The following is a 13,594-nucleotide window of genomic DNA, read 5'->3' as shown; positions in this document are numbered from 1 at the left end:
AGATAGATAGATAGATAGATAGATAGATAGATAGATAGATAGATAGATAGATAGATAGATAGAGAAAGAGAGAGACAGACAGACAGACAGACAGACAGATAGATAGTCATCATCCAAGAGACAGAATAGGACTAGCTGATCTGTTTGATTAAAATGTTTAAATAATTCTCATTTTCTTCTCAAATGCTGTTGTCCTGGTATCCTGGAATCCATTGAGCCTATCAGAATTTTTGGGTCTTCCGACCCCAGCATGCTCTAGGCTAGCTTTTCAATTGACAGGGGAGAAAAAGGGATCACCCTACCGTGCAGAGCTGGTGTTCGATATCCAAGCATTTCCAAACTGTGCATCATCGAGAGCTTTAATTCCCGAGGGTAAAAGTTTATCATCTGAAGGATCACCGTTGAAGTTGCCACACAAGCCACACAGCTGGTTCTGGAACTCTGGGCCCACACGTATGAACACACTACTTGCCCCATTGAACTGGATTTCCACATTAGCTTTGGTTCTCACGGTCAACATATTCCTCACTCTCAAGATGCGAGCAATGGATCCTACATTGACCGGTAGTTGGGTTCTTCTGCCATTAACCTTTCATAAAAGAAATACTGTGAAAGTTTTGTGTAGTAACTTAAGTCTTAGACTTAAAATAACTTGATTGTCATTTTGGATGTACGCCAATTGGCGTCGGTGTAAATTAAAATGAAATTTCATTGCATGCAGCTCCCAAAAGGTCATCCCCTCCAAAAGGCACTACACTTCAACACTCCATGGCTTGTATTGGCTGCCGATCAGTTTCCGGTCACAATTCAAAGTGTTGGTCATGACATTTAAAGCCCTACATGGCATTGGACCAGATTACCGCTAGAACCGCCTGCTACCGCACGAATCCCAGCGACCGATAAGGTCCCACAGAGCTGGCCTTCTCCGGGTCCCGTCGACTAAACAATGTCGTTTGGCAGGCCCCAGGGAAAGAGCCTTCTCTGTGGTGGCCCCGGCCCTCTGGAACCAACTCCCCCCGGAGATTAGAACTGCCCCCACCCTCCCTGTCTTTCGTAAACTACTCAAGACTCACTTATACCTCCAGGCATGGGGGAGTTGAGATATTCCTTCCCCCTAGGCCATTACAAGTTATGCATGGTATGTTTGTGTGTATGCTTGGTTTTATAATAAAGGTTTTAGTTGTTTTTTTATTATTGGATTGTACATGTTGTTTTTATTATTGTTGTTAGCCGCTCCGAGACTATGGAGAGGGGCGGCATACAAATCCAATAAATAATAATAATAATAATAATAATAATAATAATAATAATAATAATAATTATTATTATTATTATTATTATTATTATTATTATTAACCATGACAAAATAAATAAATAGCAAATTATGCATGTAATCACATATGTTATATGTCACAGAGAAACAACACAGTTTAGATCAGATGTATACATATACAGTACATGGCAAAAAATAAAGAATCCTGCAAGTTTACCAATAAATAAATAGCAAATTATGCATGTACCGACATATATTATATGACACATATTATAAGTCATCTAGTCTATCCCTGCCCTGCCTAAGCAGGAGACCTTACACCATTTCTGACACATGGCAGTCCACCCTCTTCTTGAAAGCCTTCAGTGGGGAAGCTCCCACAGCTTATTTATTTATTTTTATTTATTTATTGGATTTGTATGCCGCCCCTCTCTGTAGACTCGGGGCGGCTAACAACAGTAATTAAAAACATCATGTAAATCCAATAAGTACTAAAAACAACTAAAAAACCCTTATTATAAAACTAAACATCCATACAAACAAACATACCATGCATAAATTGTAAAGGCCTAGGGGGAAAGAATGTCTCAATTCCCCCATGGCTGACGGCAGAGGTGGGTTTTAAGGAGCTTACGAAAGGCAAGGAGGGTGGGGGCAATTCTAATCTCTGGGGGGAGTTGATTCCAGAGGGCCGGGGCCGCCACAGAGAAGGCTCTTCCCCTGGGCCCCGCCAAGCGACATTGTTTTGTTGAGGGGACCCGGAGAAGGCCCACTCTGTGGGACTTAACTGGTCGCTGGGATTCGTGCGGCAGAAGGCGGTCTCGTAGATACCCTGGTCCGGTGCCATGAAGGGCTTTATAGGTGATGACCAACACTTTGAATTGTGACCGGAAACTGATCGGCAACCAATGCAGACTGCGGAGTGTTGGTGTAACATGGGCATTTTTGGGAAGCCCATGATTGCTCTCGCAGCTGCATTCTGCACGATCTGAAGTTTCCGAACACTTTTCAAAGGTAGCCCCATGTAGAGAGCGTTACAGTAGTCGAGCCTCGAGGTGATGAGGGCATGAGTGACTGTGAGCAGTGACTCCCGGTCCAAATAAGGCCACAATTGGTGCACCAGGCGAACCTGGGCAAACGCCCCCCTCGCCACAGCTGAAAGGTGTTTCTCTAATGTGAGCTGTGGATCGAGGAGGACGCCCAAGTTGCGGACCCTCTCCGAGTGAGGTCAATATTTCCCCCCCCAGGGTAATGGACGGACAGATGGAATTGTCCTTGGGAGGCAAAACCCACAGCCACTCCGTCTTATCAGGGTTGAGTTTGAGTCTGTTGACACCCATCCAGGCCCCAACAGCCTCCAGACACCGGCACATCACTTCCACTGCTTCTGAAGACCAAACTACTCCATTGGTTGAATATTCTCACTGTCAGAAAATTTGTCCTTATTTCCATATTGAATCTCTCCTTGTTCAGTTTCCATCCATTATTGCTTGTCTGGCCTTCTGGTGCTTTGGAAAATAGCTGGACACCTTCCCCCTCCTCTCTGTGGCAGCCCCTCAGATATTGGAAGACTGCTATCTTGTCTCCCCTGGTCCTTCTTTTCATTAAACTAGCCATGCCCAGTTCCTGCAACGGTTCTTGATATGTTTTAGTCTCCAGTCTCCTAATCATCTTTGTTATTCTTCTCTGCACTCTTTCTAAAGTCTCAACATCTTTTTTAAAGTGACCGGGGGTGGCCTACAGCCCGGACAGAGGGGGGTATTGAAAATGGAGCTCCACCCCAGAGCACCCAATTTGCACTGAAAGATGTTGAAAGAAAATGCAGGGCATAAGCCACGCCCACAGTGTGGTAGTAAACATTTTGGTAGCCCTTCACTGGTGGTGACCAAAACTGGATACAGACCTCCAAAGTCCCTATGATTCCATGAGTCTATATGTCACTGATGGTGAACCTTTTTTCCCTCGGGTGCCGAAAGAGCATGCGCGCACGCTATCGCACATGCGCAAGTACCCACACCCAAAATTCAATGTCTTGGAAGGGCGAATACACTTTCCTCCACCACCCGGGAGCCCTCTGGAGGCTGGAAATGGCCTGTTTTCCTATTTCTGGTGGGCCCAGTAGGCTTGTGTTTCACCCTCTCCAGGCTCCAAAGGCTTCCCTGGAGCCAGGGGAAAGGTAAAAACATCCTCCCCCATTCCTCCAGAGGCTCTCTGGAAGCCAAAAACGGCCTCCCAGAGCCTTTGTGCAAGCCAAAAATTAGCTGACCGACACACATATGCACATTGGAGCTGAGCTAAGGCAACGGCTCACGTGCCAGCAGGTATGGTTCCACATGCCACCTGTGGCACCTGTGCCATAGGTTCACCATCACATAGTAGTGATGGTGAACCTATGGCACATTTGCCACAGGTGGCATGTGGAATTATACCTGCTGGCACTATGGGTTTAGGACATTTTGCCTCCACCAGTTGGATGAAGCTCTTTCTTCCGCAGCAGCTGATCGGCCCCTGCCTTCTCTCCCTTGCCCAAAGGCCCCTAGCTCTTCGCCCCAGCCCTTTTGTCACAAAAATCCACATTCAGCCACAGCCTTTTGGCCACATGGGACACTTCGCCACCATTCAATCAGAACAGTTGTTACAAAATGCTACTTTTGGAAGGAAAGAATGGGACAGTTTGCTCTTTCATACACAAACACACAGGTTGAATGGTAGAGAGGGAAGGGACCTCGGTGGCCATCTAGTCTGACCCCCAGCTCAAGCAGGAGAATGGAGGGGACCGCAGAGGCCATCTAGTCTGACCCATTAAAGCCCTTCATGGCATCGGACCAGAATATCTCCGAGACCGCCTTCTGCCGCACGAATCCCAGCGACCGATTAGGTCCCACAGAGTGGGCCTTCTCCGGGTCTCGTCAACTAAACAATGTCAGTTGGCGGGCCCCAGGGGAAGAGCCTTCTCTGTGGCGGCCCCGACTCACTGGAACCAACTCCCCCCAGAGATTAGAACTGCCCCTACCCTCCTCGCCTTTCGTAAAATCCTTAAAACCCACCTTTGTCGTCAGGCATGGGGGAACAGAGATATCTTCCCCGGGCCTATACAATTTATGTATGGTATGCTTGTATGTATGTCTGTTTAATAATGGGTTTTTTTAATATTTTAAATTGTAAATTATTAGATTTGTCATGAACTGTTTTTTTGGACCGGGAGTCACTGCTCACAGTCACTCATGCCTTCATCACCTCGAGGCTCGACTACTGTAACGCTCTCTACATGGGGCTACCTTTGAAAAGTGTTCAGAAACTTCAGATCGTGCAGAATGCAGCTGCGAGAGCAGTCATGGGCTTCTCTAAGTATGCCCATATTACTCCAACACTCCGCAGTCTGCATTGGTTGCCGATCAGTTTCCGGTCACAATTCAAAATGTTGGTTATGACCTATAAAGCCCTTCATGGTACCGGACCAGAATATCTTCGGGACCGCCTCCTGCCGCACGAATCCCAGCGACCCGTTAGGTCCCACAGAGTCGGCCTTCTTCAGGTCCCGTCGACTAAACAATGTCATCTGGCGGGACCCAGGGGAAGAGCCTTCTCTGTGGGGGGCCCGACCCTCTGGAACCAGCTCCCCCCTGAGATTAGGATTGCCCCCACCCTCTCTGCCTTTCGTAAACTCCTTAAGACCCACCTCTGCCGTCAGGCATGGGGGAACTAAAACACCTCCCCCTTGCCCATGCTGTTTTGTTGATTGATTGACTGTGTGCCTGTTTTTTATATATATTGGGATTGTTTTATGAAATTACTAATTTTAAAGTGTAATTAGATTGGTGGGCATTGGATTTGTTATTGTGTACTGTTTTTTATTATTGTTGTGAGCCGCCCCGAGTTTTCGGAGAGGGGCGGCATATAAATCCAATAAATCTAATCTAATCTAATCTATTGTGTTGTGAGCCGCCCCGAGTCTACGGAAAGGGGCGGCATACAAATCTAATAAATAAAGCAATAATAAATAAATAAATCTAGTTTGAGCTAGGGGCCTTTGGGCAAGGGAGAGAAGGCAGTGGCCGATCAGCTGCTGCGGAGGAAAGAGCTTTGTCCAACTGGCGGAGGCAAAACGTCCCATCCCCCACTACTATAGGTCAATGAGTCTATGTCACTTAAACACGACTTACATGGACAGCTTTTCCTCGCTCAAGGGAAACATGGACACTCGATTGGCGCATCTGAAACCATATCTCCACCCGGTACGCAAAGGAAACTCTGGGATTCTGGAAGTGTCGGTTGTCAATGACAACTCGGAAGGAGAAATCCAGCGTGGAGTTGCAAGTGTGGGAGACCTCATAGTCACAGGTACCCTGGAAGTGCACCAGTGCCCCATCATAGGTGAAGTAATGAGGATCTCCTGTGACGACGCAAGTGGTCAAGAGACTGTGGCAGCCATACCGTCCCCCCTTCAATATGCATTGTTGATCCATCTTGCATCTGGCTGAGAAACAGCGAAAATATCCACGGGGGTCACAACGGCATTTTTTAGCACAGCCGAGCGTCCAGATGTGCTCTCCAACCTGTATGGAGAACATAGAGATCAATATGGAAGATGCAATGAGAACAGAGTGAATGTGTGTCTTTCAATATTTTTTTGTGTTGTGTAAAGATCAGAAAGATATCCAATCAAAACTATGGAGAAAATTAGGAATCTAACAAGGCATAATTTTAGCAAAAGGAATTCTATCTTGTAAGATCTAGCACAGTGTTTCCCAACCTTGGCAACTTGAAGATATTTGGACTTCAACTCCCAGAATTCCCCAGCCAGAAAATGCTGGCTGGGGAATTCTGGGAGTTGAAGTCCAAACATCTTCAAGTTGCCAAGGTTGGGAAACACTGATCTATCAGATAGTTTCTTTGTTAATAACAGCCCAGGGAGCTATTATTCCTTAGGCAGGAAAAAAAAGGCCCATTTTGCTAATTGATAAATGACACATTTAGATGCAGTGTGCAGGATCCAATTAGCAAATGGTGAGGAGAACAAAGGCAAGAAAACGATGGTTACAGAACAAATGGATCTTAATGGATAAGCTGAAATAAACCTGGACTAGGATGGATTCGATTCTTAAGAAGTACTGAATTTTAGGATGAAAAATAATCTTGACCTTTAGCTCATGTTAATGCGTTTTTTTAAATATTTGTTTTTTGCATGATGAATATAACTCACAATGTTAAAGAAATAAGAGAAAGAAAATAAAAGCAACCTCACAAATCTTCATGGCTACCTTCCATCTTTCATTAAATGTTCATTAAATCTCTTCTGCTCTATTCAACTTTCAGGATTGCTCTGCAAGGGCTTACTGAGAATAGAATAGAATGGAATGGAATGGAATGGAGTGGAGTGGAGTGGAATGGAATAGAATAGAATAGAATAGAATAGAATAGAATAGAATAGAATTTTATTGGCCAAATGTGATTGGACACACAAGCAATTTGTCTTGGTGCATATGCTCTCAGCATACATAAAAGCCGCCCCGAGTCTATAGAGAGGGGCGACATAAAAAAATAAAATAAAATAAATAAAATAAATAAAATAAAATAAAATAAAATAAAATAAAATAAAATAAAATAAAATAAAATAAAATAAAATAAAATAAAATAAAATAAAATAAAATAAAATAAAATAAAATAAAATAAAATAAAATAAAATAAAATAAAATAAAATAAAATAAAATAAAATAAAATAAAATAAAATAAAATAAAATAAAATAAAATAAAATAAAATAAAATAAAATAAAATAAAATAAAATAAAATAAAATAAAATAAAATAAAATAAAATAAAATAAAATAAAATAAAATAAAATAAAATAAAATAAAATAAAATAAAATAAAATAAAATAAAATAAAATAAAATAAAATAAAATAAAATAAAATAAAATAAAATAAATAAAAGAAAAAGATACATTTGTCAAAATGTAGGTGGCATCTGATTTAGGGCATCGGCTCCTCAACTCCTTCACTCTCCTAATTTTCCCCAAAATCTTTCTGTAAGCAAATTCCACGTCCCACTACATTACAAAGTTTTGGCTTTGATGGGGAATCCTACTCACTTTATAATAACGTCCATCGTACTTGCAACCACATTGTTCTAGCCGGACACACTTGTCAACACTCTGATAGTACCCATCATCGCAGGAACATCCTTCAGAGCATGTGGTACCTCGGATACTCTGAAGCCAATCGGCAGAGCATTCTTTATCCACAGGGTTCTTGCAGAGCGCATAGTGACTATGTTCTGGGCACTGAAAGTCTAGAGGGGAAAGAATGGGATCATCTGAGAAGCAGCAATTTTCAGGTATCACTTGGGAGACCTAGGAGTAGACGTCCAGATCTGATATATTTTTTAAGAAGTGGGGGGAGAGAAGAGGTGTTCTAGAAAGAGTAAGTGAAAGCACCACCCAACACTAGCTTTGGTTCTTCTTAACCTAGGCCAATGATGGCGAACCTATGGCACGGGTGCCACAAGTGGCACGCGGAGCCATATATTGCTGGCACATGAGCCATTGTCCTAGATTAGCTCCAATGTACATGTGTGTCGACCAGCTAACTTTTTGTTCTGGGAGGGCATTTTTGGCTTCCAGAGAGCCTCTGGGGGATGGGGGCATTTTTCTCGTGCATACGCCTTCCACGCATATGCCTAGGCTTGAAAACATGGCAAAATAGGGAGGCATTACATATCCCAGCGGCCGGTCGGATCCCACAGAGTCGGCCTTCTGCAGGTCCCATCAGCTAAGCAATGCCGACCGGCAGGGCCTAGGGGAAGAGCCTTCTCTGTGGTAGCCCCGGCCCTCTGGAATCAACTCCCTCTGAAAATTCGCACCGCCTCCACCCTCCTGGCCTTTTGCAAGGTCCTAAATACTCACCTTTGCCGGCAGGCCTGGACCTGTTGAGCACTAGCATCTTGTTCCAACCAATGGTATGAATTTAATTTATTCGACTTCTATGCCACCCAATCCTGTAGGACTCGCGGCGGCTTACAACAATAAAAGCAATACAATACAATAGAATGTAGAATCTTGGTTAGAATGAGTATGAATGTCTGGTTTTTAAAATATCTTTTGGGCTTTTAGTATTAGTTTTATGTTTGGGTTTCTCTTTGCAGTATTTTGTATTGAATTTCTATTTTTGTAAGCCGCCCTGAGTCTGCGGAGAAAGGCGACATAGAAATACAAACAAGCAAAAAATAAATAGATAAATTCCATCCTGGCGGGTGGACAGGCCCACCCACAGTCGCCGCTACAGTATTTATGCTTCTGGCAGACCCCGTTCGCCTAGCTATCCAGCCTGAGGCAGGGGGGGTTTTGTCACGCTGAATATTGCCAGCCACAGAGACATTCAGTAATTAAAGAGTTAACATGTGTGCCTTGTCATTAATCACTCCCATATTCCATGTCATATCCTCCTATATCACTTCCGTCCTGTTCGCCTTGTTGTTCTGCCTTAACTCTCTTCTTCTCCAGATGCCATTATGTGAGCTGTTTATATTCTTTTGTCTCTCATGACAATGTTTGTTTTCTACTTTTATAAATAAAGAAATGCTTGTTTTAATTACCACTGATTGGATCCCTTAAATCCATCGACCTCCACGGGAGTAAAGGTTCAAACGGACTTTTACTATCCGTGACAGGGGTGACCCAGAAAGGAGAGTGCGGGAAACGCAAATCAAATTGTCACCCCAGCTGTTGTGGTTGGCTCTGGGGCAGCTCCTGCCCCAAGGACTATGGGGGTGGATGGGGGTGAATCCTCCCAGTGTCAGAGGCCAGTTTTACTGCCGTCTGCTTCTGACAACGAAGTGTCTGAAGCAGATAGTGAAAGTGAGATGGGATCCTCAGGGGGGGTAATGGCAAACAGCCCTTTAGGTAGTTGCCCTGTGAGTGATTCATCATCGTTATCATCACTGGATTCGGAAGGAGAGACATTCATTGATGGACGCAGACACAGGGCAATGTCTAGGAAAGAGCAACTGCATAAATACTACAGGAAATAAGGGAGATCACCTGTGGCTGGGTGTAATTAGACTAATTGGGGCTGCTGTTAAATTGTCAGCGTTCTGTCCTCTGGGCGTGGAAGTTTATCCATTCGGTGAAGGAGGACATGTCTTTTCTATCAGGATTCTACAAGGACTCTTTTTGAATTGTTTCCAGGACTTTTGAACTAAATCATAGTCACGTTTGTGAGTTGAGAACACTTGAAGTAGAGTGGCTGTGACATCTTCACAACTGCTTGTTATCTGCTTTGTGTTTGTTTATTGTTCTTCACAGCATTCAAGGCTGTTGCTTTGAAGGTGAGCCCTTTGACTGCCTAAAAGGGTGTTTGGCTTCTATTTTACTTTCGATAAAAACAGTGTTATTGACTTTACAAGTGTGTGTGTGTCTGAATTCCTACCTTTGAACTTAATTGGGGGCTCGTGCCGAGAAGCCCGGCAGAACACCAGTGAGCAAGACAGGTAAGGTCATAAGTCGAGGACTAGCAGTTCACTTGAACAATGGTGATCGTTCAAGCCACTCCCACCTGGCCACTCCTACCCAGTCACATGACCATTAAGACACACCCACAAAATAAGCCACACCCACACTGTGGCAGTTGTTAGTACTGGGTACATGTGTGTTAGGGTTTGCCATTGTAAATTTGTACTGTCACTTTAAATGTTACAGATGCTACTGTAAAACTGTACTGTCACTTAAAGGGTTAATGTGCACTCAAAGAGTTAACATTTAATTGCAGAGTAAATGTTCAAGGCTATGTCCTCATTGAAGCTATAAAAGCTCATGATCGTGCCCGGTCACTTCCTTGTTACTTGATATTTGCCTGAGACGGGGGAGTTGTTTTTCTAAGCTCCGTGCTTGTATTAGCTTTGTGCTTTTATCTATCTTATTGTATTTTAGCTTCGTGCTTTATCTATTATATTTTAGCTTTGTGCTTGTTATCTATATTCTGTATTGTTCTGTATTTGCTTCGTGCTTATTCTGGATTGTTTATATTTTGTTTATATGTAAATAATACTTATTTAACTAAGTCTGTGTCTTGGCTTTATCACACATCCACGCTCTGTTAAAATTCTCTGCTCGGTGTTGTCAAAGGTTTCATAGCATAGCTAACCGAGACAAGCCAACAGCAGTAAAAATTTTGGCTGCCCATTACTGGTCGTACAAAACCAAAATGGCACGTTGCATGAAGAGATGAGATACATACAGCAGAAGCTCTCGTTCCTCCAGGCAGAAATGTTTACATTTTGTCGTTGGCAGGCTGCTGCGTAGTTCTGAATGGAGTGGCACAGGACACCGCGGTCTAACGCAGAGATGCAAAGGTCCAGGATGCAATCGTGCATGTAGGGCTCGGGAGCGACTTCAGAATGGCAAGAAGCAAAAGGCCCCTGGGGATTTTGAATGATCCAGCATTTGTATTTGGCCTGGATGAGCTGTTGCTCCCCCAAACATTCTGGGTAAGAACCAGGAGAGACATCATCGCAGCTGGTCTCTGATTTCCAGCTGGTAGCAAAATGGAAGGCAGACGTTCCCAAAGAGCCATTTGGCATCACAAAGTCATCATGGGCCACCCTGTTGAAATTCCCACAGAGTCCACAGGTTTGTCCCATGTACTGGGGAGGAAGGCCAACAAAGAGGTTTTGCATCCGATCGTAGCTCACAACCAGGTTGAAGGCTGTTTTAAGAATGATATACGCTCCGTGCTGGAAAACGACGGTCTCTCCTCGATTGAGAGTCGCTGGGAGATTCGCAGTTGCTCCGTTGATCTGATTTGAAGAAGCAAAGAAGGCTGGTTAATATGGAAGTCCACCAAGAATAAACAACTCACCTATTTTGACTCGTTCGAAGAAGCTGATAACAGTATACAGATATTTTGTATCTGGTTGCCGATCAGTTTCCGATCACAATTCAAAGTGTTGGTTATGACCTATAAAGCCCTTCATGGCACCAGACCAGATTATCTCAGGGACCGCCTTCTGCTGCACGAATCCCAGCGACCAGTTAGGTCCCACAGAGTGGATCTTCTCCGGGTCCTGTCAACTAAACAATGTTGCTTGGCGGGACCCAGGGGAAGAGCCTTCTCTGTGGCGGCCCCGGCCCTCTGGAACCAACTCCCCCCCAGAGATTAGAATTGCCCCCACCCTCCTTGCCTTTTGCAAGCTACTTAAAACCCACCTCTGCCGTCAGGCATGGGGGAATTGAGATCCTCTTTCCCTCTAGGCCTTTACAATTCTATGCATGGTATGTATGTATGTATGTTTGGTTTTTATATTACAGGGTTTTTAATAGTTTTTAATATTAGATTACTATTGTACACTGTTTTATTGTTGCTGTTAGCCGCTCCGAGTCTCTGGAGAGGGGCGGCATACAAATCCAATAAGTAAGTAAGTAAGTAAGTAAGTAAGTAAGTAAGTAAGTAAGTAAGTAAGTAAATAAGTAAATAAATTTGAGGGGTTGCCACAGAGAGGAGGGGGTCACACTATTTTCCAGGGCACCAAAGGGCCAGACCAGGAGCAACGGATGGAAACTGACCAAGGAAAGATTCAACCTGAAAATAAGGAAGAACTTTCTGATGGTAAGAACGGTCAACCAGTGGAGGTTGTGAAAGCCCCATTACTTGATACATTCAAAAGAAAATTGGACTGCCATCTGGTTGGGGTGATGAAGGGTTTCCTGCTTGAGCAGGGGGTTGGACTTGATGACCTGCAAGGTCCCTTTCAACTCTAATAATAAATAAATAAAATAAATAAATAAGCTTTAAAAGTCAAGATTCTTCACTTCAAGAGAGCTTTCCCTTCTCTCTCCTTAGTTTTTGTGCTGCCCTCTTTTGTTTACTAATCCACCTTTTCTTAGAGCCCTTCTCCACTTGCTCCAACACCATAGTAGAAAACCAGCTTGTCAACCACTTCTATGTCCTTGTGGGTCTTCTTCATTGTATATCACTTTCATTAAAAGAAATCAATACTATACCTAGCATGCTGACCTAGTAGGAAGGGACAAATAATGAGAAGGCCATTCAGATAAGGTTTATCAAGAGCCTTCCAATGTCATGCTGTAATTTACACTCTGCCTGCCTTGTCCTTTGTCTTCTCTTTGAGATGTAGTAGGCCAAAAGTAAATAGGTTGTGGTCTATCTTTGCTTAGGATTGTTCAATAAACTGCCAATGCTTTTTGGGGAAGTTGATGAACATTGTAGGCGCTAACAATAACTCTAACAATAAATACAGTGGTACCTCATCTTACGAACGCCTCTTCTAACGAACTTTTCAAGATACGAACCCGGTGTTTAAGATTTTTTTGCCTCTTCTTCCGAACTATTTTCACCTTACGAACCCAAGCCGCTGCTGCTGGGATGAAGGGGTTTCTTTCCCCCCCCCCTTTTTTTTTGAAGAAAGAAAAGGGAGGGGCGGCTTGGAGGGGGAAAGACTTTGGAGAGAACAGCAAAGGGTGTCTTTGGAAGAAAGAAAAGGGAGGGGCAGCTTGGAGGGGGAAAGACTTCGGAGAGAACAGCAAAGGGTGTCTTTGGAAGAAAGAAAAGGGAGGGGCGGCTTGGAGGGGGAAAGACTTCGGAGAGAACAGCAAAGGGTGTCTTCGGAAGAAAGAAAAGGGAGGGGCGGCTTGGAGGGGGAAAGACTTCGGAGAGAACAGCAAAGGGTGTCTTCGGAAGAAAGAAAAGGGAGGGGCGCCTTGGAGGGGTAAAGACTTCGGAGAGAACAGCAAAGGGTGTCTTCGGAAGAAAGAAAAGGGAGGGGCGGCTTGGAGGGGGAAAGACTTCGGAGAGAACAGCAAAGGGTGTCTTTGGAAGAAAGAAAAGGGAGGGGCGGCTTGGAGGGGGAAAGACTTCGGAGAGAACAGCAAAGGGTGTCTTTGGAAGAAAGAAAAGGGAGGGGCGGCTTGGAGGGGGAAAGACTTCGGAGAGAACAGCAAAGGGTGTCTTCGGAAGAAAGAAAAGGGAGGGGCGGCTTGGAGGGGGAAAGACTTCGGAGAGAACAGCAAAGGGTGTCTTCGGAAGAAAGAGAAGGGAGTGGCGGCTTGGAGGGGGAAAGACTTTGGAGAGAACAACGTGCTTGCAGAGGCACTGAAAGAGTGTCTCTTGAAGAAAGAAAAGGGAGGGGCGCCCCCCTTGCCTTTCTTCCTTCCCACTCACCCTTTAGCCTAGCCTTGCTTCTTCCACCCGCCCCCTTTAGCTGCTCCTCCCTGCCCTCTGTTCGCCTCCCTTCTAAAGTTTGGGATTTTCCTGAAGGATTTGCACGCATTATTTGCTTTTACATTGATTCCTAAGGGAAACATTGTTTCGTC

General features: G+C 44.2%; 1 protein-coding gene across 4 annotated transcripts in view; it reads right to left on the bottom strand.

The window, feature by feature from the left end:
- Positions 1–13,594, bottom strand: part of LOC139174497 (IgGFc-binding protein-like) — a 73,026-nt gene that overhangs the window by 58,697 nt on the left and 735 nt on the right. For 3 of the 4 annotated variants that reach the window (XM_070764912.1, XM_070764913.1, XM_070764914.1), the window contains exons 2-5: positions 10,503–11,061; positions 7,361–7,560; positions 5,437–5,829; positions 303–589 (exon numbers count right to left, since the gene is read on the bottom strand). In XM_070764912.1, coding sequence (XP_070621013.1) covers positions 303–589; positions 5,437–5,829; positions 7,361–7,560; positions 10,503–11,061 — 1,439 coding nt within the window. Of the gene's footprint in view, positions 1–302; positions 590–5,436; positions 5,830–7,360; positions 7,561–10,502; positions 11,062–13,594 lie in introns of those variants that run through there. The other variant, XM_070764915.1, reaches the window with a different exon arrangement.

Source organism: Erythrolamprus reginae, chromosome 11 (assembly GCF_031021105.1).
Source record: "Erythrolamprus reginae isolate rEryReg1 chromosome 11, rEryReg1.hap1, whole genome shotgun sequence".
Classification (NCBI taxonomy): domain Eukaryota; kingdom Metazoa; phylum Chordata; class Lepidosauria; order Squamata; family Dipsadidae; genus Erythrolamprus; species Erythrolamprus reginae.
Note: the sequence above shows the minus strand (reverse complement) of the source record. Positions and strands in the feature narration are given on the sequence as shown.